This window comes from Watersipora subatra, chromosome 4, assembly GCF_963576615.1.
Source record: "Watersipora subatra chromosome 4, tzWatSuba1.1, whole genome shotgun sequence".
Classification (NCBI taxonomy): domain Eukaryota; kingdom Metazoa; phylum Bryozoa; class Gymnolaemata; order Cheilostomatida; family Watersiporidae; genus Watersipora; species Watersipora subatra.
The window spans coordinates 13,105,858-13,133,042 of NC_088711.1; the positions used below are offsets into that span (position 1 = coordinate 13,105,858).

At 36.2% G+C, this 27,185-nt stretch overlaps 2 protein-coding genes across 4 annotated transcripts in view; one reads left to right on the forward strand and one right to left on the reverse strand.

Annotated features, from left to right (window-relative positions):
- LOC137394806 (neuralized-like protein 2) overlaps nucleotides 1–7,160 on the reverse strand; it is a 29,470-nt gene extending 22,310 nt beyond the window's left edge. The window contains exons 1-2 of one of the 3 annotated variants that reach the window (XM_068081577.1): nucleotides 7,102–7,160; nucleotides 2,081–2,282 (exon numbers count right to left, since the gene is read on the reverse strand). The gene's annotated coding sequence lies outside the window, so the exon portion shown is untranslated. Of the gene's footprint in view, nucleotides 1–2,080; nucleotides 2,283–6,566; nucleotides 6,675–6,999 lie in introns of those variants that run through there. The other 2 variants (XM_068081578.1, XM_068081576.1) reach the window with 2 other exon arrangements.
- A 194-nt stretch (nucleotides 7,161–7,354) lies between these two features.
- LOC137393137 (adhesive plaque matrix protein-like) lies at nucleotides 7,355–27,070 on the forward strand. The gene is made up of 5 exons (XM_068079562.1): nucleotides 7,355–7,405; nucleotides 14,272–14,364; nucleotides 18,028–18,099; nucleotides 22,516–22,651; nucleotides 23,655–27,070. The coding sequence occupies exons 2-5, from the start codon at nucleotides 14,300–14,302 to the stop codon at nucleotides 26,685–26,687; spliced, it is 3,306 nt and encodes a 1,101-aa protein (XP_067935663.1). The 5' UTR covers nucleotides 7,355–7,405; nucleotides 14,272–14,299; the 3' UTR covers nucleotides 26,688–27,070.
- The last annotated feature ends 115 nt before the right edge of the window (nucleotides 27,071–27,185 follow it).

The following is a 27,185-nucleotide window of genomic DNA, read 5'->3' on the forward strand; positions in this document are numbered from 1 at the left end:
TAGCTAATTGTTAAAATAATAAAATTTTGTTTTCTATTTTTGATAATGTAAATCGTGCTTTTTTGTAAAAGAAAGCAACTTCAAACATGTAAGCCATTTGTTTTTATGTTCTACTTTAGAGCTGTTTTTACATGATGCAGGTCGCCAATAAAATCACTCATCACTTGACTGCAAAATGTAAACAATAATTATAATATAATGGCAATTATTCTCTTCTATGAAGGAATTGCGCTCGTTTTAAATTAAGTTGTTAGTCCTGGGTGAGCCACACAAAATGTGTAGACTTTGTCTCTGGTCATATCCTTAAATTACTGGATAACATTGACATTACTATTACTACATAGCAATGCACTATGCAGTGCCAGAATCTTTGAAAGTAAATTGGAGACTTGAGAGCGTTCAGAAAGCTTCAGAATATGCTAAAAAGGTAGACCAGGCTGGTAAGTGGTAACAACTCTTACCTATATCTAGCATGAGCATCTTCAACTCCAACCTATATCTAGCATGAGCACCTTCAACTCCAACCTATATCTAGCATGAGCACCTTCAACTCCAACCTATATCTAGCATGAGCACCTTCAACTCCAACCTATATCTAGCATGAGCACCTTCAACTCCAACCTATATCTAGCATGCGCATCTTCAACTCCAACCTATATCTAGCATGAGCATCTTCAACTCCAACCTATATCTAGCATGCGCATCTTCAACTCCAACCTATATCTAGCATGAGCATCTTCAACTCCAACCTATATCTAGCATGAGCACCTTCAACTCCAACCTATATCTAGCATGAGCACCTTCAACTCAAACCTATATCTAGCATGAGCACCTTCAACTCCAACCTATATCTAGCATGAGCATCTTCAACTCCAACCTATATCTAGCATAAGCACCTTCAACTCCGACCTATATCTAGCATGAGCATCTTCAACTCCAACCTATATCTAGCATGAGCACCTTCAACTCCAACCTATATCTAGCATGAGCCCCTTCAACTCCAACCTATATCTAGCATGAGCACCTTCAACTCTGACCTATATCTAGCATGAGCACCTTCAACTCCAACCTATATCTAGCATGCGCACCTTCAACTCCAACCTATATCTAGCATGAGCACCTTCAACTCCAACCTATATCTAGCATGCGCACCTTCAACTCCACCCTATATCTAGCATGAGCACTTTCAACTCCGACCTATATCTAAGTAATGCATCATCAAAAACTCAGGATCAAGACACTGATAAATATTTTTATAAAGTTTTTAGGCTACGATAATGGAACACTAGTTGAGAAAAAAGTTCAATGAATGCAAAGAATGCTCTGCTGGGTTCATTCGAAGGTCACCAAAAAACTAAGTACGTTGCCAGTCACAAATCAGTGAAAGTCACATGTAGAAGATAATTCAAGTGCATTCCTTTAAGCAAATCTATACAAATGCTAATTGTGTGCCAATTCCAAGATCAGTGTTTGTTCGACAGTTTGTAACACGTATGCTACTAGGGTACGCTTAGGGAATCCAAAATAGTTCTAACATTGCCAGAGTGAGACATCATCAAGGAACCAAGGTGTATATCTGGCTAGTCTCAACTCATTGCCGGTAGCATTGTGTTCAATATAAAATAACAACTAGGAGATTCCAACTCTACTATCACATTCTCATTATACATTAAAGAGTTTTTTATTATAGGGGAGGTAGTTTCCGAATTCCAAAGCAATTTCAAATTTTCCAAGCTGTCATCTTCAATATGGTATGTTAGAGGTAAGGTTACTGTCAATGAGTTGAGACATGCCAACTATGTATATGACTAAAATATTTACTATAATAAGAGCGGTGTTCATCCATCCGAAGCCGCACTAGGAAAAAGATTACACTGCACAAGAATCAAACTCCCATATCACCAGTAACCATAGCAACCAAGCGTATCACCAACTGCGTCACCAGACTACCTTGCATCATCAGGGAATAATTGTGTACATACTTATTACACATGATGATCTCTCATGGCGCACAAGACTACCAACGTACTAATAAGAATAGAACAAAATGGTAAATAAAGTACATAGAAACTGGACTTACCAAGATATGATGCAGCCAGCAAGTCGCAGTATTATTTCAAAGTAGGCTTTCAACTTGTCTTCTGTTTTAAGTTTTGATGGTGAAATATCGTGACATGTTCAGGAAACAGCGGATGGAGATTATATTGAAGGTGTTCAAACAAGGACTGCCCAGTTATACAAGTCTAATATCAATGAAGATACAGTTGACAACAGTGCTCTATCTACAAAATTTAAAATGGGTTATATTGACTGTTGCTAACTGCAGAATTATTGGATTGTCAGTTTTTGGAGTTGAAATAGAGATGATATGACACTCACACAGATACTATACGCATAGACCTATTAACTATACTATTAGTATTTAATTAACTATTAGTATACTTGTAGTTAATAGGTCTATGACTATACATTTCTGGCTCAAGAATCAATATACAAAACTAGTTAATGAAACTGACAAAAAAGGCTATACATGTATTTCGGTATAAAAACATGGAGTAGACAATTGGACCACACTGTGTTTCACCTTTTTAGACTTTTTTCGATAATCAGACAATGAGAAAAAGACAAAAGCAGAGAAACCTTTCAGTCTTGCTAATGTTTCCACAGGACTGGCACTCAGTCTAAACGAGAGGACAACTCTCAACAGATGAGTTAAGGTCTGAAGTACACGTGAATTGTTAACAAGATTGTGGACAAGTGAACCTTGTGCCCGTTCTCAGATAAACCTTGACAGCCAATATGCCAGTATTAATATGAAATTAAAAAGGTAAAAAAGATATTACTTTGGTACAAAAATATGCAGTTGTTCCTCATGGCTTGGCACATTCTATGTTCAGTCTGATAGTTTCTTTCCAGCCCAGGCATTTTAAGAGAAAATACAAAATGGTCTTTATAAAGGGCCTACGGTTAGGCATATACATGTACTGTATATAATAACATCACTGCTATGGGATAGTAAAGGTGCACAGACAAAATTTTAAAAATCACACTTAAGCTCATTTGCTTTTCCGAAATGAATCAGGTACTAGAAGAACAACAAACCAATCTATAAAATAGAATAATTCGCAAAACAAGCGAGTTTTGATGTAAGAAGGATTGGCTTACAGGGGTCATAGTTAAGGTTTCCGACATTTACATGCTCCAATGGTTGTATGTTTGTGCTATTTAATATTGAAAATAAACTTACACAAAAACTTTCGGTAAACTTCATCAGAAATTTATAGAGAAAGGTATTTCTCTATTATTTGTGATTGTTTTTGATGTTTGAGCCTTTGAGGTGTTCCGATTCCAAGGATTTTGTGATTTAGTTAACACTATACTATTACCATCATAACATGACTGGTTGCCATGATCATGAGGTATTGTTTAATTTGCAGGAGACGACCAATGGAGGGAAAAATCAACCGACTGGCATTGTTAATGACAGCAGTTGCATATTCCGTATCCAAAACGATATTCAATCAATGTCGAGTGATATTTATAGTTGCTTAAAGGCATAACTGCGTATAGCGTCAAATCTCAGAGAAGATGCCTTCAAAATATTTGCACCATACTTTTTTGAAAATTGATTAGGTCGTTAACAAATACTAATAAAATAATTATTAAATTAATTAGTTGATGAATTTTTGTTAATACAATTCATTAACTAATTAAATGTATAATTAGATTTGTTGACGTAAAGTATAATTTCCTTAAATTTGAACACATGGAAAAAAGTTGAGCTTTTTAATTTGTATGACGTTATTTTATTTACACTTCACTGTGAATAAAAAAAAATGCTCTAAAGCTTTTATTAATAATCATGGATTCATAAAGACTTGATTCTGAGTAATTAGTACCGAGATAACAACTGACAAAGGAGAAAAAAATGCCAATAGAAATTAAAGAGTACAGATTGTTTGAGTACAGAAGTTTAGCATGCGGATATGTCTAACCACCAAAAAATAAAGACTATCACTGCTACACTCTACCTAGTTACTAGTAGTTACTACTTTTCTATGAGAGTAAAATTTTCAAGTACATTACTGACTAGCCAAATATATATAAATGTTGAATGGCTGCACTCAACATTTATTCAGGACTGTGAAACAATGCTTGAGACTTATTGCTATATAATAGCGTTAAAATATTAAACTTCATGTTGGTGTAGTTTTGTTTTTGATTCTTAAGATTATGTTATTGGTGTTGTTACATTTCTACGGTGACATTTTGGCATGGATAATGATGACTTTGGTAACCTTTGGCCCTCCAATGATGGGATGCTCTCGTTGAAACGATGGTTTTTTAAAGAAGGGAGGCATTTCTATAAACTTCATAGTAGATAAAGAGAAACAAGCGAAATGCTATTTTGAAAAAGTAAAACAAATACATGCACATGTAGGAATATCATAATATATCATAAGAAAATTTTTATGCTTCTTTGGCAGCAGCACAAGTATGATTTAGAAATATTCTAGAAATATATCACATATGCAACAAAGCAGAGATTATAAACAGCAGTAACTATTTTCAATCGCAAAGAAACGCCAAATGATCGACATTGAAACTCTAGCATTTTTATGTAGCATTACCTTAGAACTACAGCCTTAACAATAAAACTTTATTACGATTAAAATACTGTTTCTATTTATGGCCAGTAGAACACACAACCACTCATAACAACCAAGCCAAGTACTATAATAAATTAGTAATAGATGGCTACATCATTCAATGTATTCTTGTTCCCATGCTTGACATGTAAGTCTCATATCATCAACATGTTCATACCTGAACAATGATATTAATTTCCATTATTACCTATGCTATGTACCATGCATAAATATGATGAGCTACCTCTTTTCAGTCGTCTCAAATATGTCGCAAGGCTGAAATGAACGGCACTGATGCAGAAAATAGTTAAGATTGTGGACATACGTCCCACAATTGCCTTAGACTGGTGGCTACAAAATCATGTATTATTAGTATCCTATCACCTCAAGCGAGCTGACATTAAACTCGCTATTTAACTAAACTGAAAAAAATTCAGTAAAAATTTGCTATTCTCAAAATTTACAGTTTAAAACCTATCATTAGGTAGGTTTAGAAATAACTTTGGATTGTGTATGAGAATTGCAATTGGACAATTTGTAGATATTGCAGCTCAAAAGCCAAGAGATTATAATATTAGGTAATAATTCCATGCTAAATCAGTTTCCGCTTGATACCTCACAAACGTCGGGATTCTTTCCATCCATTCTAAGTACGTCAACAATTTCAAAGACCAGAACTCGTTAAAAAGCCTGCAAGCTAAACTTGAACTGGTCAAACGAGCAGTTCAAGAATTCATAGGTGTATAGAGTGCCTCTCACACTTCAAAATGTTGCAGTCAAAGAAAAAAGAGAATTATACATGACAGAATCTTAATAAGCTTAACAGTTAGATCCTATAGCTTAATCCTAAAGCCTAATAGGTTAGTTAGGCTAGTAATCCTAGTAGGCTAGTTGGTTAGTCAGTAATCCACTTTAAAAAAAACTGTACCTCCTCAAATTGACGTAAAACATGTCAATCTCAGCTTGTGAGTAACAATGCTGTCCAGTATTGTATTAGTAATTACTGAGTTTACAGATTTCCTTCTTAGCATAGGCATTCAGCAGAAGCAGGGTGTCTCAATCTGGGGGTTGACTTGAAGTATGAACTGGTGAAAGGTTTGCTCAAATGATAATTGGATGGCCATTAAGGGTTAGACTTGACTATGTGAGGCCATACATACTTCCCAAATGAAAGATATATACGACACAATGTAAAACCCAGATTTTCACACAAATCAATGTGTTTGGGTGAGATGTTATTTAGGTAACTAGTGCTAATTGGAAGAAAGGTACAATAGTTGAGAAATTGGAGCCTTTGCGTTATGGTATAAGTGGAAGGAAAAAGTGGAAACGCCACATTGATTAGCTAAAAAGTAGAGAAGCATCAGAAGACTAGTCTGTTAAACTGCAATGTGTCGAAATCTACAAAACCAGTTTTACTAAGAAAACTGGTCTTAAAGTCAGAGAACTTTCTTTTCTCAGTTTGATGCACTTTATAGGAGCAGTGGAACACTTGATTAGTCAGACTTTCCTCACTAAGATGTATTGTGATTTTTTATGTAGATCCAACTCGATTTAGTGTAACTTAATCCAGTGCTTCTACATTCTGCCTCCATACCAGTTATTCCTAGACATTTGCTCCCACAGGTGTCCTTTAGCGGAGATATTGCCGAAGCCGAGACCGGGCCGTAGTCTACACACACAAAATAACAACATTGTTGTTATTTTGTGTGTGTAGACTACGGCCCGATCTCGGCTTCGGCAATATCCCCGCTAAAGGACACCTGTGTTTGCTCCACAAGGATGCGTAAGCTAACGAAACATGAAAATATAAACTGTATCTATATAAATATAAACGGAACATGGAAATATAAACGGCATCTGTCAAGTGCTTTATTTGGGTCTCAATTAGTTCGCTTATTTTGTATTTGCATTTACCTTTCAGAGTAGATGCATTCACAATCACTGTGTATGGCTCTGTCCAGGCTTTAGGTAGAATAATATGCTGAATATACCGCTGTTTTTATATTTTTCGAGAACTCCAATATAGGGGACACAAACTAACAATTCATTTGTTTTAAGTTTAAAAACTAAATATTACATCCAAGGTCTACTAACTATATAGCAATTTGATTGATTCTTAGCAAATAAAAATGTAGTGAACTACATTACAGTTTGGAAAGAGCGAAAACTTTATAACAGTTTGCTAATTGTCATTATCATCAAATTTAGTCTCAGAGTATATTTGCTGACATATCGATAAACAAATGTAATCACATGATTTTTATTCTCACCTTCGTTGCTATGAAGTTTTTTCAAATAGCTAAACCAAAAAAACCGTAATATGTTAAATAAACCTTATGACGCTTACTTTTTCAAAGTCACTGATAAAAAAACATTTTACAACAAATACTCAAAACTACAAAGACGTAGGGGAGATTGTTTAACGCTTGGTCAAAATCCCTTTCCTTACCTTCAACGGCAACGATACTCAAGCTGCAGCAAGCCTACACCGGTGAATGCCATTTTAGGGTCACGCTCTATTTCCGGATCCTAATTCATGTTGATTGGTCAAGTTAGGCGGAGGCAATTTTCAAATCATCCGTTGCGCTAATACTTAGCGCGTAATCTAACACGTCTACATAGAAAATTACTTGGCTGCGAGTAGGTTTCACTGCCCTCGTTCGACATTTTAAAACTAATATAGCCGCTATGATATTCTGTTTAGCAGATGAAAGCAGTCAAGTATTTCAGTAGTTGTTTTTGTTAGCTCGCTGGTAAATTACGTATAGGTCTATTGATATTATTACTGTGTTCAGCCGATAGTTAGTGCATTCTATAGTATACATGTGAAAGTTTACATATATGAATGTTTATGTTACTATTTAGCTTGATCATGTTGCAATACCTACGCACACTGTTGATTAGGAAAAATGTTAGAATTTTATCATACCTCGTCATCAAATGATATACATGTAAATGTTTTACTATTCAGCTGCTGTTTTGATTGGCGTATGTTATATATACAAAACAGTTTTTAGAAGTGAGAAACGGATCGATATCGCTGTTGGCTCTAGTATTCGAACCTGTAGACGCAACTATTATGTAGTTTCTCAGCTCAGTCAGGTGTCTAATCGATTCATCTCCTCATCGATTTGAGTTTCCAAAAACGTCTTTACAAAGTACAAATAAACATGCTTTAGCTGGCTAAATCTGTTTGAGCAACAGTAATTTCTTAGGTCTCGGCCTAGCAGAGTTACTGTAAACAACTATCATGTAGGTTTACTATGAAATATTATGCAATGTTTCTACACTCGTTCTTAATTAAAATTGCATTAGTCGTCGAATAGGGCTCATTGGAAATAAGCTTTTACACCTAAATAGCCTCCTGTCGAAGTAAACCAGCATTTAATTCTCTCCAACTTATAACTATAGTAAAGAGTGTTGGATAATTAGATTGCATTGCTTGGGTTCAAAACTCGCCTGATTTGGCACAAAGGTCGGGCGCTACCTTCCGGGCCATTAGCATTGTAAAATCAATGTGCATCTAGTTGTATACCTAACGATCTCTTGCAGTGGCGCCAGACTGCTAGGGTATTAGTCTATATATATACTAGCTGTGCCCCCTGACGCTACCCGGGTATTAAAAATCAGCTTATAAACGATGAGAAGTGATGAGAGTTGCCTACCATTTGCTACTAGCCTAGCGCATTGCCAATTAAAAATCAACTTATAAACCATGAGAAGTGATGAGAGTTGCCTGCCACTTGCTATTAGCCTGGCACATTGCCAATGGAAAATTCCATTAAGCTAGTTAACAGACGCTAGGCTTCTGATGATGGTACGCCATGAAGTTGTGTCAGCGTTGTTCAGGTACAGCTATTCTAATAATAGCTATAGCTGGAGGGACACACATACATATGTACTTTGAAAAATATAGATATAACTTGCATGAGTATATATATATACATGTATACTCATGATCCAAACAGTACTGTTTCGGCTTTTGAAGCCTCATCATTGCAGCTCAGAGCGGGCATATGAGACAAACCCTATTGCCACTGAGAGTTGACTTTCTGCCATGAAACAACTAAGTTGCCTCACAGGCTAAGAAAGTCAATGTGCTGACACCCGAGTGCTCAACTCACACAAGTGATGGGCTATGCACGAAGGCAAATAGTGTCGCACCTCTCACAAAGTGCTCAACCAAACTGAAATAAGGGAGCATATACTCAGTGGACCCTCGGGTTGCGACGTCCAGATTTTCCTTTTTTTGCATTATGCAAACAATGTTTTTTCATGCCCTCGATATGCCATTTTTTTGTCATACGACATCAACAAAAATGTCTCTTGAAATTCAAATGTGGTGGTCGGTGTGTGGAATATGTCGGAAAAACCAATACAGTGCATGCTCAGGATACGATTTTAATCCGTTCTTGGGTTGGTATCGATGGTGAAAAAATCGTATGAAGTGGTATAAAACCATAGTAATTATATAATGCAACCATTTCCCAGTTAAAATGATCAACCTTTTATACAAATACTGTACATACTACAAATCAATAACAAAATAGTATGTTAACCTTAGTAACTATAGTTACCTTCAGTAACTTTAGTATATTCAGTGTATTTATTGGTTATGATCTGCATTAAAATGTAATGTTGCAATGTGGTATGCAGTACATACCGTAAAGAGTTCTTACCTTCAAGACAGGCATGCGTATAACATAAACTTTGAATTCACTTTAAAGGTTGACTTGCAACGGCATTCACATTACAGTTATTTGGTATCAAAAGATTCACCATGTCTTTCTCTGCTGTGTTGTATGTGCAAAATATGTGGAAATGTGATTACAAGCTCTTAAAAGCTCAAAAACGAACAGTTAATCGCCGCTATCACGAAACTGTCGTATATTAGAATCTCTTTCCAAAACGGCTCAAATGGGACATAGCTGAACGAGATGGCTTCTGTTTACGCTTTCATACAACCTCATCGTCGAAATATTTTCACAAATATACTTCACGCATTCAATAAAACCATCTCTATTGTTCTTACGCGTCTATTTCATCATCATTGTAATGCTGCCATTTTGAGCACTGATATCTCAAAACCCACTGTAAAAATTTGGTTAATTTTATAACCTTAGCTCGAAAAGTACATATCATTCTCTGATAAACACGATGAGCCTGTTGGTCACCTGTGATAGTCAAAAAAGGCTGCAGAAATTGCTCGCGCTGTTTGGTAGGAAGTACGGGTCACTTGATCAGATTATGATTAGACCCAGACGAATCGAAACTGCAAAGTAGCGAGCATCTATATTTGATACGGGCTTTTTGGTAAAACCCCTGAAGTGTTTGTCATAAACTAGTGCTACGAGACATTTTATATTGAGCCTTTTATTGGCCTTTCAATTCACGTGAGAACATCACGTGTCAAAACAATAACCAAGTGGATTGACAACGTCAGAGAAATAAACTGATTCCAATCAACGGCGGTTTCGTGATGGCGGCGATTAACTGTTCATTTTTGAGCTTTTAAGAGCTTGTAATCACATTTCGTCATATTTCGCACATACGCAGCAGAGTAAAACATGGTGAATCTTTTGATACCAAACAACTGTAATGTGAATTTTGTTGCAAGTCAACCCTTAATAACTAAATTTACTTTACTAAACATACACACAAAGTTAAGTTTTAGTAGGTATTTTTCACTCTTTAAAGAATAGAGAAAGCATAATATTATTATGCTTTATTAGTTATCTTGAGGTGTTGACTGATGTTCTAAAAAAAGAATTAAGGAGATTGACCGACTAGAAGCTGAGATATAGCCAGCTAAACACAGGTCTACCTAATAAAGATTTAGAGGAAAACCCTTCGAAAATCCCGAGAACTGTGACGTATGAAATCGACTTAATGATCATGTGCCAGAGTTGCGCACCCTTACCGCCGTTACGTATAATGATTGTTTTGGCTACGAGATGTGAAACGCTTCTCGCGATAGTAAATAATTTACAGACTAGCTCTGGTTTCTCAGGAAAATCAAGCAAACATTGTGTGGTAAAGGCATTTGCCCACAACCCCTTGCCATGATTTTTCAAAACAGAAGAGCAGATTTTGACTATTGTGCTTCAAAATTTAACTCGATCTCCACGGATATGCTCCGAAGATCCTCTGTTCAACAAACGGCGCGTGTATAGTCTATATGCGACATCCGCGATATGCAGTTTGTTTAGAATAAGAAATGTGAATGTGACTTTTTGTTCATTCATCATTTTTCTACTGTGTATCTACTGCAGCATTCAGTTGATTTTCATGATTATCGTCACTATTAACAGACTGTAAGTTCACTACAGCCATAATCTTAAAAAGAATAACTTGACCGTGCTGCTCTTGCTGTAAGAAAAGAAAACGATAACTTTTGATTTGATTTTTCTATTGATCTATTATCTTATCTATGATTATTTTTTATGATTAATATAATAATCATAATGCATATTATACAAAATAATAATATAACTGTGTATAGAATAAATAATGTAACTAATATAATTTGTAGAAAATTCCAAATGATAACCGAGATTGATTTAATTGATTCCATTTATTAGCTATAGTTAAAAAAAATCTGAACAACGCTAAAGATGAGTCTGAATAGGGAAGCTAAGTGGGAGAACAACAAAACTGAGTTGAACTAGCAAGATAGCGAAATGTTGCGAAATAAATTATAGATGCGTGTAATCATTTTATGCTAAAACTAATCTACACGTCAGAGGGACTGGTTCGGAATTCTCAGAGAAATGGTTGTTAGGCCCAATTTGATTGTTCTATACTTCCAGGGATTAAACCAATTAAAACGCCGTGATTGTTATAGGAGAGCGCATTAGTTGGCTTAATTGACAAATGGCACACAAGTCGATTTTATACGTCATATATTGATGATTACTAAAACACTTATGTTTTTGGTAGACCTATGTTTGGCTGGCTATATCTCAGCTTCTGGTTGGTCAATCTCCTTGATTCTTTTTTTAGAACATCAGTCAACACCTCAAGATAAATAATAAAGCATAATAATATTATGCTTTCTCTATTCTTTAACTGAATTTTAACTTTTTATCACAAAAATTTCATCACCTACATTGCATTAGTTTCTGGCCTCGGTTTTAATATAATTTTAGCGGATCTCAATAAAACCTTTTCCAACCTAATTCGGCAAGACAGCCCAAATGATGCTGTTTTCATAATAAAGTGGATTTTTGTTAGCAGGTTAAGAGAAATTGTCTGACCTTCTATTTGAAGGAATTGCAACTCCAATTTTTGCTATTGGTTTTTGAAGGAAAAATATTACCATTTTACATATGAGAATTGCTTAAATGTGAGAAATCGGTCATCGTGGCCCTTTCAGGCATTGTGAAAATGTTTTCGACGAGCATCATTTCGGCGTCTTTGTTATTTTGATGTATGTAATAAGCACACCAACTGCCGAATTTGAACTCGGGCGAAAAATTTGTTGAATTCGTTCAGTGAAATAAGATTCGTATGGTGAGATAAAACAATCATCATGCTCTACTTCGTAAGGTGAAAAAATCATATATCTTAATCGTATCCTGAGGGTGCACTGTATGCTGATATGCTATTCGTTGAAATTCCTCCCAATATACAGTCAAACATGGATAACTCAAACTTCACGGGACCGAGCGAAAGTGTTCAAGTTATCAGAGCGTTCAAGTTATCAGAGCACTGTCACAAGTCCATGTATTTATATATTTATTAGTAGATATATGTACATATATAAACTATAATATAAATCAAAAGCATAAATGGCTTGTTTCAAATTAAATGCATCTGATGTAAAGTTTAAAAAATATTTATCAAAAAGTATAGAGATTTTTCTATCACTTGAAATTGGTTTGTTGTTTGAGTTGATGCTATTGCCGGGACATTTTTTATATTAAAATCGGCAAAACTTGATTGCTGTTGAAAGGCTCACAAGAAAAGACTTTTTCTCTGAGCGTTTTAACCAAGATCAATTTTGCCAATTTTTTTGAAGTTTATGCAAAGGTTACCTCACTTTCCTTGCTTCCGAAGAGCCATCGCTAAGCGGATGTTTGGGAAAAATCAAATTTCACCAAACCTTTAGAAAAGTCGTTGACAAAAATATTTTGCCGATGATGGTAATAACGAAGCCTATGGACTACGAAAAGTTGAGGTTTACCTCTATGGCTTGGAATAAAGTGATTTTCTAAAGCGATAACAACCGTTTCGGTAGCCGTTGGGCAAAAAACTGTTCGAGTTAACAGGGTTGAGGTCGAGTTATCTAAAGTAATTTATCATTACGTGGGAGCGGACCAAAAAAACCGTTCGAGTTAACCATGTGTTCAAGCTATTCGAGGGCGAGTTATCCATGTTTGACTGTATATATACACAATGCTATGCCGATATACAATGCTCGCTCTCTCTCAGTTCAACATTCTTCGTATTTTGTAAATGTCTAATATTGCGTTAGTGAAACGAAAAAAATTAGTGAAAAGTAAGCGGAAGTGAAAGTTTATTGTGCATTTTAGCATTTACTATAATATTGACTGGAAACTTTAATTAATTTTAGGTAGATAAATATATAACTTTAATCCCTTAGCCATGGATCCCAAGATTGATAAGTAAAATTGGTAAGAATGATAATGATTATCATAAGCAGATCATGAAATGATCTACACTGATACACTAAATGATTTTGATGTACAGTACCGTACTTTTTGGACTATAAACCGCACCCCTATATAAGCTGCATCTGCCTTATTTTCCTAAAAACGATAATAAAACAATACATAGGCAGCACCTTTGTATAGGCCGCAGAACTCAAGACGGTACTTTTTAACCCGGCAACAACTTTGCTGTTTAAAACGGAACAGTGCCTAACGGCACTATTTCGTATTAACCGACGCTTTTTAACCTAGTGCCTAACGGAACAGTACCGTTAGGCACTGTTTCGTATTTTCTTTCACCGCTAGCGGTGCACTAATCGGAGAATCTGGTTAATGTGCTCTAGCGGTGAAAGAAAAAGCCACGGAATAGCCGCACCCTTATATAAGCCCCATGGCTTAAATCATTAGAAAAAAATAGCGGCTAATAGTCCGAAAAGTGCGGTAGTTATAAAATTTTGATGTTTTTTTATTAAAGGTGATTGCGTTAGATAATTGCTATGAGTTTCTATACCCCTCTATACGATATTTTACCTTATAATACTAACACCGCGGAACAAATTAATGTCGTACAGCGGGGTCCACTAAGAGGTTGATTAAAAATGAATTTTCTGTGCAATAACTTTTTTATTACTCGTGCAATGTCAGGCATTCGGCTAGTTAATGTATAATAAAAATATAAATTTGCCAATCTATAACACCTATCGATCAATGACCAACAGCATCATATTGAGACTGTGTTTTTGCTGTGTAACCAATTAGGTATTGTGGACCATATATAACTTTTTATCCTAACATTGCTTTGATTCGCAATGCAATAATCTTTCTACCATGTTAAAATAACACAAGCTTCCAATCTAATTATTGTGTGCCATTTATTATTTTGTTTTCCTTTAAAAACTGATAATTCACTAATGCTGCAATATTAGTTGAATCTTGCTTTATTTTAGGTTGCCATGTCTGAATGAGTTATATAAAATGTCAGTAGAAAATCAATCTTGGATATCTGGTGAGGAGTTCCAATTCAAAACTCCGTCAAGAAGGTATTTGTCTCTCATCGTGTGTCATTCACATGAATTGTAGGCAGTTATTTTGCTTAAGCATTCATTTCACAGAATAACAGTATGCAATTTATGTTTTTCTCGCTTGCCGGTGAAATAACCAAGAAGAGTGCCTGGTTCTGTATGCTATAATTATAATTGGAGCTATATACACTGGCAATTCAAAATAGTTTTATTAATTTGTGTTTAATATTTTGAAGAAGTTTATCATTTGTGGTCAACAGATGTCAAGCATGGGCTGTCAAAGTTATCATAGTATATCATTTGGTTGTAATTGATTGTAATAACTTAATGTTTGGTCAAGTGCACCAGTGAATTGATTTTACTGGGTGGGTTTAGAAAAACACTTGTATCAACGAAAGGAATAGTTCTAGGAGCCAAATAAATTGATGTGACACTACGATCATACAACTGTAAGAACTCCAGAGATAACACTTTTCACTTGAGGACAGCATTAAACCACACCGATGTTGGCTCTTTATTAAAAGGCAACTAACAAGTCTTCAATTTAGATCCGATGGTCCATCTATCTATTGAAACAATTCATGTTGTTTAATAGTTCACTAGACAACAATACTTGAATTAGTTTAATATAAAAAACATTCAAAGAAAGTGTTACATGGTTGCGAAAACTTGCAAACCTGTTAATACATTAATGGCCTGACTCCACATCAACAAATGTTTTTATACACTTTACTCGCCGTACATGAAAACCCTTTACCCAAGCAATTAGGGACCCTGAATTACACTAGGATGTACACTAGGGTTGTAGTACACTAGGGTTGTAGTACACTAGGGTTGTAGTACACTAGGGTTGTAGTACACTAGGGTTGTAGTACACTAGGGTTGTAGTACACTAGGGTTGTAGTACACTAGGGTTGTAGTACACTAGGGTTGTAGTACACTAGGGTTGTAGTACACTAGGGTTGTAGTACACTAGGGTTGTAGTACACTAGGGTTGTAGTACACTAGGGTTGTAGTACACTAGAGTTGTAGTACACTAGGGTTGTAGTACACTAGGGTTGTAGTACACTAGGGTTGTAGTACACTAGGGTTGTAGTACACTAGGGTTGTAGTACACTAGGGTTGTAGTACACTAGGGTTGTAGTACACTAGGGTTGTAGTACACTAGGGTTGTAGTACACTAGGGTTGTAGTAAACTAGGGTGTACACTGAATTACATTAATTCAGCGATTTATCACCATTTTGGAACAATCATAACCTTGGTGGTCTGTTGTTTGGCAACTAGTTCATAAATACAGATGTAAATAGGCTAATTTTTTATTGTGCAAATCACCTCATGTTACTATTGTGTCAGTTTTAATCATTAGGTTACTATTACAACAATACATTAGTATGGTGTGATTGTCTCATAAACTAGACTTTTTATTGTAAACAACATTTTTAATTAAACTTTTTGTTAATTATCAATGTTCCAAAACATGATGTAAAATTGTCACAAAATATTGATACACATTTACTGACTGTGGATTCACTACATAGCCATACACATACATTACATGTAATTCGCTACATAGCCACACACATACATTACATGTAGTTCACTACATAGCCACACACATACATTACATGTAATTCACCACATAGCCATACACATACATTGCATGTAATTCACTACATAGCCATACACATACATTGCATGTAATTCGCTACATAGCCATACACATACATTACATGTAATTCGCTACATAGCCATACACATACATTACATGTAATTCACCACATAGCCACACACATACATTACATGTAATTCACTACATAGCCATACTTTACATGTAATTCACCACATAGCCATACACATACATTACATGTAATTTTCAATTACTATTGGTCATACATACATACATACATACATCATGTACTGTGGGTCCTAATTAATTTCTAGTCTTCTGTTATGTAATGCGAGCTTTAGCTTGTACTAAAATAACTAGTGCTGGGAACGAGTACTTCTTGGTCAACGAGTTTAGACTCGCCCCTTCTGTTCGGGTTTTTCGAGTATCGGGTAGATAGTGGTGCTTGGCCTGAGTACTTCATGGCCAACGGGTTTTTTTGGGTATCGGGTTTGTTGATACGGGTTTTATGTCTAAAATTTCCAAACATCAGACATATTTTAAAATTTACAATGCAGTTATAATTTTATTCCCATTTTATTGTTTTTTACTATTTTCTATCGACCGATATTCGTGCTCGCAGCCTGAACCCTTGGAAGTTTGAACCCTAGCTGGAAGTTTTCAGGCGTGGCGTAGGGTGTGTCAGAATCTCTATCGGCCAGAATTCTAGAATTCACATGGTTTTGTTTACAAAAGCCGTTTCTAAGTAACAGCGTAAATCGATCAAATTAATTTTTGCACAGGGTATTAGAGCAGTAGTTTTACTCCCATTTGTAACAGTTTTCAAATATCTTCACCCACTTCCTTCGTTTTCATAGCAAACTTTGTTTGAACGATATCGCGAAAAGATTGACACGACTCGTTTGTTGGTAGGTCATGAATGATTGTGATGCAAATAAAGAACTTTATAATATTAATAACAATTTTCCAGTATATTTTGAGTCATAAAATAATGATGAACATGTGCTCAATGGATATGATGCTATTGTAAATGTTTTTACAATACTTTTTAAAATCGTACAAACTTTTATAGTTTTAGCCCGAATAATGATAAAGTACTGCTTTTGCTGTTTGATGACATTTGCTGTGGGTTGCCCGACTTTTTTTTACTAGTGTTTTACCAAATATCATTGTATTATGAGCACGTTCAGATATATACGGTATAATAAAAGTTTAAAAACTTTGGATTGTTGGACAGATTGCCCAGAGTTACTGACACGCAATGACAAATAAGGTTATTAAACAGTGTTTAGAGAGCAGGGCACAATAGACCGAGTTTTTGTCTACTTTACTCGACGGATCCGTGTACTAAAACCCGAACTAGAAAATCAAAACCCGAACCAGCAAGACCGAAATACTCGAAATCTCTATTACCCGATATTCGAGAGAAGATAAACCCGCAAGTTCAACGAGTTTTCGTTCCCGTGCCCAGCACTAAAAATAACTTTCAATTTGTTTCTACAATTTTTTGCCTTAAATTGTTCAATCTTATACTATGTGTTTGCACCTATCTATAGCCAAAATCATTCTATTCAGAGATTAGCTTTCAGCTTATGGTTGCTTATTACAAGCCCTGCTCTTTTGTGATTAAATGATATAAAGCAATGACATTGTCAGACTCCAACTGGAAATCACTCTGAGGAGTAATCATAAGCTCTCTTATTTATTATTGAATCGGAAAGTAAATTGGACATGCTCTTCCAAAAAGTTCATGCTTTCATTTGGGACATGTTGTGTTGTGATGCTTAGACAATCTTACTATAACTTGTACTTCACTATTAAGTTTTTTGCATTTAAAATTTGAAAGTACCTTCACACTCGTATCTCCATTCACTCAATCTAATATTAGTACGTAATATTTCATCGCCCTGATTCAATCATTAAGGGTTTGCCTAAATAAAATTGCTTGTTGTCACTACGTGTTTTCTAAACTATGCTCTTACATATGGTTGAATGGTTACATGTTAACTGTTTGATGTAACAGTTTTAATAAGAATTTTTTGCTTTGTTTCAGTGAGAGGTTGAGGCTTGCTGGAGGGAATGTGAGGTCACCTATAAACACCAGGCGACGAACTACTCTTGCGTTGTACGTTTGTTCTTTTTTGTTCTAAAATGATGGAATTGTATAAAAAACCCTAATTGCTTTATTGTGAGTTTATTCTGTGATAAGTTATTTTTATTCGTGAACATTTAGTCAAAATATTATATACATGTTTTCACTCGAATAGGTCTACGTTATACCTGGTAATGTTATCGTCAAGGTGCTTAGCTACATTACGATGTCGTGAGCATCAAAGATAGTGTTGTCAAAGAAAGGACAATGTGGCAAACAACATAGTTCTGTCTTACGCATTGTGTTACAACTAGTCATAATGCATGTTTATAAGTTATCTTGAACATACTGCATTAGTTCAGTTTTTATAAGTCCCCATTTACTGAGCATCCACCATTGCCTGATTTCTGATTATAAGACCATCAAAGTCTGGGTAGTTTTGTCACCTACAAGTATCAAGTTAGAATCAACATACATGTAGTTGTCTCAACAGACACGTATGTGTACAGTCAATCAGTCTGAGTCGGCTTCAAGCTCCACAGATGCCCTGAAACTGAATGCTAATAATATATCTTATCAATTTATCACAAATGGCCACAAATAAATCATTGTAGTGTATTGTACTCGTAAGGGGTGCAATGCATGCATGTAGTGAGAGGTAGAGGTGGAACGAGACACGAGACGTCTCGAGTATCGACCTGTCTCGTATCGGTCTCGTCTCGAGTTAACTATTGCCAAACTCGAGACAGGAAATAGAACTAAAGCGCCTGCGCACGGTCGTTAAAACATGGCTTCTTGCGGTAGCAACAACTCCATATATTGTAACGGATTGCGGGCAGCTGCCTTTAAAGTTCTACCCGGTCCGTTACTACCTGTTGCTATTGATTATGTTGGCCACTGAGTCTAATCATGTAGTCCGGACAACGGCCCTGTTATATTTTAGTTCGGTTCTGTGTTCTTAAAACAGATACCGGGTCGTATCTAATTGCTCTTCGGATAATCCACTTTAATAAATTGGATAACTTTTGCGGGTAAAATGTCTGTATTTTATCGTATCGTGTCTAAACACCAACTGACCTTCATAAAATTCGGGCCTCTTTTACGTATATACCACCAATCGCGGGTAAAACTTGCCCGGACACGGAGAAACGAACGAAAGGCCGTGTCGACCATAGTCCGTGTTCGGTTAACAATGACGTTTTGTTAACTCAATATAAGAATATACATGTATACAGTAATTAATATAATTTCATGAGTACAATTTAAATATAATTCACATACTACAGTTAACACATAAACAAAACTTAACATTAATGAAACAATAAGAATGAAAGTGTTATCGTGTGTTCTTTTAGTTGCGGTATTTCTTTGTAGAGCGACGGCTATCGGTTTCATTACACATTACATTAAAAAGTAAGAACTATTCAATAGATGGTAAAAATATACATGTACAAAGCAATATGTTTATAATAATTATGATCAATCAAGCTCAAAATTCTTAGAATATATAACTTCGGTATTTTAGAGCTGTTTGTGTCACTTTTGTTTACAAAAACTACATGCATATCACTATAATAATTAAAATGTTGTATTTAAATCGTTTACACCAGTTGAAAATTCAATTTAAAAATAGATTTATTAATTTATATATACCGAGTAGCTGGTACTTGTGTAGTGAAATCATCACCAAATGCTCATTATTTTACTGTCTCGTGTCTCGAGTCTCGACTTTTCACAAGACAGTGTCTCGAGTCTCGTCTCGAACTTAAAAAACCTGTCTCGTTCCACCTCTAGTGAGAGGTGCATTCCAAATGTGTTCTTCAGGACAGCTTCCTCCCAGTCCTTATATAAAAGACTAGCTGTGCTACCCGGCGTTGCCCAAGTATTAAAAATCAGCTTACAAATGATGAGAAATAATGAGAGTTGCCTCATACTTGCTATTAGCCTTCAGATTGCCAATGAAAATTTTAGTAAGCTAACTAATGATAATCACTTATACAATCACCCTGCTTAGTATGCAAAGCCGTTGGGTATGTGCTCCCATATAGAGACACATCTCAGCAGTGATGAACTTATTTTCTGTGGCCTATTGGGTAGGGCGTCGGACTGGTGAACAGTAGTGTCTGAGATCAAATCTTCGGTACGGATTCTTTATGCTAAGATTTTAATAGCTATATATGGAGTGTATACATACGAACATACCTTGAGAAATATATATATATACTAGCAGTGCTACCCGGCGTTGCCCGATTATTGAAAGTCACATATAAATAATGAGAGATGCCTGGCAGATTGCCAATAGAACATTTTAATAAGCTAACTAATCACAATCACTTACTTATGCAATCACCCTGAGTGGTATTCAAAGCCATTGGGTATGTGCTTTCATATAGCCGCCTATATCGGCAAGCTATTAACTCATTTTCTGTGGCCTATTGGGTCGGGCGTGGGAATAGTGAATGGTAGGGTCTGAGATCAAATCTTCTTTGGTACAGATTGTTTATTCCAAGCTTTTAAAAGCTATAGGAAGGAGCTTATTACTTCCTCAACAGCTTATTAGTCTCACGCTGCCTAAGCAGAATGTGCCAGGCAGGTTTTGTACATTTTTACGCTGTAGTACACCGGATGGGGCTGTACATTAATCCCATTTCACAAATTAGATTATGTTAGGCTGATGTCTGGGGATTAAACAAAGCTTTTTTATTGAAGTGAGATGCACCGTTGAATGGCCACAGCTCACCTCAATCTCTGAGTTTCATCAGGCGTATATCTACACAGTAGTTCTTCTCCGATTGCTGTTGTCAAATTCATATTCGTCAGCTGCCGATTTATAGTTCTATAGTATCCATTTTTGTCTTCAATTTCTGCTCCTATCTTATGTTCAGCCAGAACTTACATCCTGAATTACAACTCAATGTCTACGTCAATATGCCTCAGTAGCACTTGTTGTCACATCTTGGTAGCCTTTCCAGCACATGATCCTTCATCTCACCCAATGGCATCACACTTCAAGAAAGACCTTCAACTCTCACAGCAATTTTTTCTCTTTTTTTACCTCAGAGTTCTCAATTACACTGCAACATGGAGGCCCTCTTCATTCAGTCATATCTGATTGTATGGTGTAGTCTCACAAGCCATTTTGATGTTTCATTCAATGCAGTATTTGATTGGTTTGAGAGCCAGACCTAATATTCGCACACTGTACAATTAAACCATGACTTCGGATCACCGCTACATATGTTTTTGCTAGTAGTTGTCTTGGCTCGCTAAGTAATTTTTAACATACAACAACTGAAATTTATTAAAATATAACAATATTCTATTCGAAAGTAAAAAGCTGGTAGAGATTAAACAGCCGGTACTTATGTTTCCGCTCTTTCCGTGTCTTTAAAGCTTAATACGTAAAGGTTAAAACTTCTTACCAATTATCATTTTGCTGATTGATTTTTCATATATAATTTAGACATTTAAGTTTTAATATAGTTTTATGTTTTTTAGTTTATTTAGTTTTAAGCAACTTTAACAAAATGCAATGTTTTCTTGCATTAATACATGTATTTGTTTTGATATATAACAGTTTTAGCATATGAAAGAGATAGCTGGATGGATCAACTTTGTGTAGAGGTTAAACTATACAGGATAATGTTAAGGCAATTTCCAATAAGCCGTTAATACAATATTTCAAAGCACCTACAGAAAAATGTGAGTTTGGAGTTTAGCTTAAAACAGCAGCTGCTAGTCAAGTGAAATTACCAACTCGTCTCTTTTGCTAGGGGAACATGCGGCTAAAACTGGATTAAGATCTCAGAACATTGGTATTTAAATAACTTTTGGCGATATCACCTCTTTTATTTTTGCGTTTTTAACACGAGCAGTTATGCCTCGCCTTCTGATTTTCTCATGAAATCTCAGCTCTGATTGCTAATTTACACTCCAAGCATGCATCTGTCGACTGATCTGGTTATAGATGATGTTACCAACTCAGGCAAATCGCTAAAAAGTTTTGGTTTGTGATTTCTTCAAAACATGTCTTGTAGCTATGCTAATATTTTAAAAGTCGGCTAATATTATGAGTGATTCATTTGTATAAGACTTTAAATCTTATGCAAAATTGCGGAACACTACAAAATAGCAAGATTTTGCCGTAGCAAGCTAAGTTAAAATAAAATATTGTGTGGAAAATGTGGAGTTCGCTTGTCTTGAATGTCTAACAAATCCGAATCTAGTTTAAAGTTTATTTAATAGATCCTTTGGAGAATTTAGTAGTGTTGTATCAAACATGTTGTTATGGGGCATTATCATAGAGTGTTGCTATTTTTTATGAATGTAGTGTCCTCCCTTCAATTCAGCCTCTCGATGTTGTAAACCCAGTGCAATTTAACTGCCAATGAAGTTGCCACTAGCCTCTCTTATGTCATGTTCAGTCATTTTCATTCTATTAATTTTCAGAGGAAGACATGTTGGTCCTCTACTTGTTCCTAGTGATGAAGAGACATCACCTAAGTCTAAAGCAATTCAGTCAAGCAACTTTTATAAGAAAACTGAAGTCAGAACTCGCCAGCTGAAAACTGTGACTACTGTACAGGTAGTACATAATTCATTTTAAACCGTGACTACTGTACAGGTAGTATATAATTCATTTTAAACTGTGACTACTGTACAGGTAGTACATAATTCATTTTAAACCGTGACTACTGTACAGGTAGTACATAATTCATTTTAAACTGTGACTACTCTACAGGTAGTACATAATTCATTTTAAACTGGTACTACTGTACAGGTAGTACCTAATTCATTTTAAACTGTGACTATACTGTACAGGTAGTACATAATTCATTTTAAACTGTGACTACTGTACAGGTAGTACATAATTCATTTTAAACTGTGACTACTGTACAGGTAGTATATAATTCATTTTAAACTGTGAATACTGTACAGGTAGTACATAATTCATTTTAAACTGTGACTACTGTACAGGTAGTACATAATTCATTTTTAAACTGTGACTACTGTACAGGTAGTACATAATTCATTTTTAAATTTTCCAAGTGACCTAAATTAAATCTGGTAAGCAAAATCTGTAATGATTGTGAATTGGCTGCACTTGCCTCCTTTTGCAGTAATTAGCCGGAGCCATTATATGTTACCAGTTTGTTTTTGTTAAAACATTTTCTTAAAAGTGCTATATAATCGGCTGTGTAATCCTCTGGCGATAACATCATTGCCTGGTAATTTATCGAATATTCACTGACGAGTGCTGTTATTGGAGTTCTTGTATTTTGTGCCAAATATCTTTTGATCTTGAGCATAATAGGGTCTTAAAAATTAGTCTTTATAATTATTCTTAAAAATGGTTGTGCTTAATATCTGAAAAAACTTTGTTTATATCGTTGAAAAAGTCTGCAGCTATTTTGAGTCAGGCAACAGTGAATATAGCCCCAAAGTGCATCAAATTGATTTTGATCTTATTCAAAATATTAAATATGTAAGATGAACAAAGCCAATATAGCTTACATCACGTTGTATTGCATGCTAGCTTTCTAAGGATTAACACAGTTTATATCTGTGAGCCTTTTTTTTTCCATCAGGTAGCCTGTGTCAGGGAAGAAAGTTTAGCTGCGGTCTTACCCACTCGAGGAAAAAAGGCCAAAGCATCAACTTCCAATAAGTCGAGCTCTTCAGCTAAGGTTAAACGTCGGGGTGCTTCTATGGAGTCACCGCCTGTGAAAGTCAAAAGAATTAGTGTTTCCAACAAAAGAAAAACTGAAGAATCAAATTCGAGCATCAAAGTTTCACCAGCGTCTCCGAAGTTATCGCGTTCTGCTAGAACAGAGGCACCCATCGTATCGCATATTCTATCCACTAAATCAAAAGCATTTAGCGTTTCTCATAAATCAGGCATGAGTTCTATTAGCATGACAAATTCCTCGCCAACTACCAAATCACCCACTTTAAAATCTAAAGGAAAGTACACCAAAGCATCCCCAATTTCTGTAGTGTCACTGTTGTCCAAGGAATTGGAGAGCTCAAATAGTTTTGTTAAAGTATCGAAGAGTCCACTACAGTCACCTAAAGCATCAAGAAGACTAACAAGGTCATCAAAGATAGCATTCAGACCAGAAAGGTCACCTAAATCAGCAAGGTCATCCAAAATAACAAAAGAAAGAGGAAGGTCGACAAAAAGTTCTGAGATCCTACCAAATTCATCAAAAAGATCATGCAGTCCAGCAAGGTCACCCAAGGCATCTGTCAGTCCAACAAAACCACCCAAGGCTTCAGTAAGACAAACCGAATTACCCAAGGCATCATTGAGTCCAGCAAGGCTTGCCAAGGTGTCAGGGGGTCCAACCAAGCTCATCAACGCATCAGTAAAATCTAAAAACTCACCTAAGGTATCAGGGAGACCAACCAGGTCACCTAAGTCCATTGAGAAACTAACAAGATCACCCAGAGCATCAGCAAGTTTAACAAGCCCACCCAAGACATCAGTGAATCCACAAAAGTCGCCTAAGGCATCAATGAGGCCGAAAAGGTCGCACAAATTATCAATTGGACATACAAGGTCACCCAAAATATCAACAAGGTCACGCATGGTATCAGTGAGTCCAACAAGGTCACCCAAGACATCAATGAGCTCAACAACACCACCCAAGTCTTCGGTTGAACCAAGAAAGCCTTCAATGAGATCAACGAGGTCATTCAAGACATCAGGGGTTGAAATAACATCACCCAAAGCATCAATTAAACCGAAAAAGACGCCGAAGGTTTCATTAGGGCCAACAAGGTCCCCAAAGGCTTCAGTAACTTCAACAAAGACACCCAAAGCATCAGTAAAGCCAAGCAAGTCACCCAAGGCATCAGCAAGTCCCAAAAAGTCGTCCAAGACGTCGGTGAGGCCAACAAGGTCACGCATGGCATCGGTGAGTCCAACAAGGTCGCCCAAGATATCAGTGAGTTCAACAACACCATCCAAGGCCTCAATTAAACCACGAAAAACTCCTAAGGCTTTAATGGAACCAACAAGGTCACCCAAGACAGTGATTGAAATAATATCACCTAAATCATCAAATAAACCGAAAAAGACGCCGAAGACTTCATTAGGGCCAACAAAGTCCCCAAAGACTTCAGTAACTTCAACAAAGACACCCAAAGCATCAGCAAAACCAAGCAAGTCACCCAAAGCATCAGCAAGTCCAAAGAAGTCGCCCAAAACACCAGTGAGTTCAGAAACACCACCCAATGCCTCAATAGAACGACAAAAGACTCCCAAGGCTTTAATGAGACCAACAAGGTCACCCAAGACAGTGATTGAAATAACATCACCTAAAGCGTCAATTAAACAAAAAAAGACGCCGAAGGCTTCATTAGGGACAACAAGGTCACCTAAGGCTTCATTAAATTTAACAAGGACACCTAAAGCACCAGCAAAACTGACCAAGCCACCCAAGTCATCAGTGAGTCCGAAAAAGTCGCCCAAGGCATCAGCGAGACCAACAAAGTCACCTAAGACTTTAATGGTTAATCGTCAAGTTACTCCAACAAGGTCACCCAAGGTCTCAACGAGTCGAATAATGAGTAGTTCAACATCTTCATTAAATGCCAGTAAAACTACAAAATTTCCTAAAGATGCCAAACATTCACCCATTTTACCTCAGACCAAGCGACATTCAACTAGGTTGATATCGGGTACACCGACAGCAACATCCAAAACATCTGTGGATTTATGTTTCAATGCCGAGTTATTAACTCCTGACGCAACCATCAACGAAACTGAAAATGACACTTATAATAATCTCAAGCTGATGGAAATGTCTCACACAAAAGCAGCTGCATCGTTATTAAAGGTGAAAAAATCACGATGTCAAAAAAGCATAGTTAAACGAGGTTCACCAGTGAAGGATTTGTCTCAACACATTGATGAGATCTTGGAAGAAAAAGCTGGGCAAAAAACTTCAAGTGTGTTTTTGGGTGTTCTTAATGAGCAAGTCTACACCAGTCTCCTAAAAAGTACACAAATGAACACCTCGGGAACTTCAGCTAGAAAACATCTAAAGCAGGCAAAAACATCAAGTTTTGACACGCCTAAAGTCAAACATTCACAATCAAAATCTTATGTTAAACAAAAGCAGGAAATGCATGTCACTAGTGCTACTGAGAGGAAAAGGTCCCCATCATCAACACTTCATCGTCGCTCTCTTCCAAACCCAGTTATGGTCACTAATGTTGTAGAAAGTGTTGTTTCACGCAAAAGACGCTCGGCAACTCAAGTGAGTGTGGATTCTCCGAAGTTAGCAAAATTGAGTCAGAGCGCGAAAAAGATTGTTCGCAAACCTACGCCTAATCGTGTGCGCAAGACTCTTGAAACGAGGAAAGTTGTTGACTATGCTATGGGTGACCACTCGTTACTATATGCAACGCCTGATGCTCATGGTGAAGCTCATCTTTTTCATACTCCGATGGTTGACCAGCAACATCCAAGTGCTTCTCCAGAATCACCCGCACTCTTGAATGATACCTTGGTATCAGTTGCTGAAACATCAGGAGACGTAACTTCTGATGAAGAAGATGCTGATGTAGAAGAGGTAGCACCCGCTGCCAAAACTTGGTGTAGTATTATGTGAGCTTCATTTCATATTAGCATGGCAATTAGTTTTTAGTTCATCTAACTAGTTTATAAACCATAACTTTTCTGGTAATGTTGGAAAAAATGAACCCTTATATGTATATAAGTTTTCAATATATCTCTATGACTGGTTGGTTGATATTCAACTTTTGTTTGGGCAGTATGTATCCCGCTAGTTATTGTTAAGCTGTCAATCAGGAATAACTAAATATAGTTTGCCTGGTTATTCTTTTATCAAGTCTTGATAAATTCTATTATTTTGCTTATATAGACAGTCAATGTCACTATATTATTTGATTATTAATAGTAGCTAATGATGATTATATTGCATGCTAATAGTATGCATATATATATGTATATAATAAAGCCTTCACAATTGTGCATTTCTTCTTTATTTCGCTGCAAAGTTCACTTGATACTAGAGCGAAATGGAAAAATGTGTTTGCTTTTAATCTGTCACCAACATGTCTGAGATTTCAACAATAATTACACTGCA

Bases quoted from the DNA above. Each gene is read 5' to 3' on its own strand.
- LOC137393137 (XM_068079562.1), top strand. From the start codon at position 14,300: ATGTCAGTAGAAAATCAATCTTGGATATCTGGTGAGGAGTTCCAATTC. The intron at 14,365-18,027 runs GTATTTGTCTCT...GCTTTGTTTCAG, and splicing joins TTCAAAACTCCGTCAAGAAG to TGAGAGGTTGAGGCTTGCTG. The intron at 22,652-23,654 runs GTAGTACATAAT...TTTTTCCATCAG, and splicing joins AAACTGTGACTACTGTACAG to GTAGCCTGTGTCAGGGAAGA.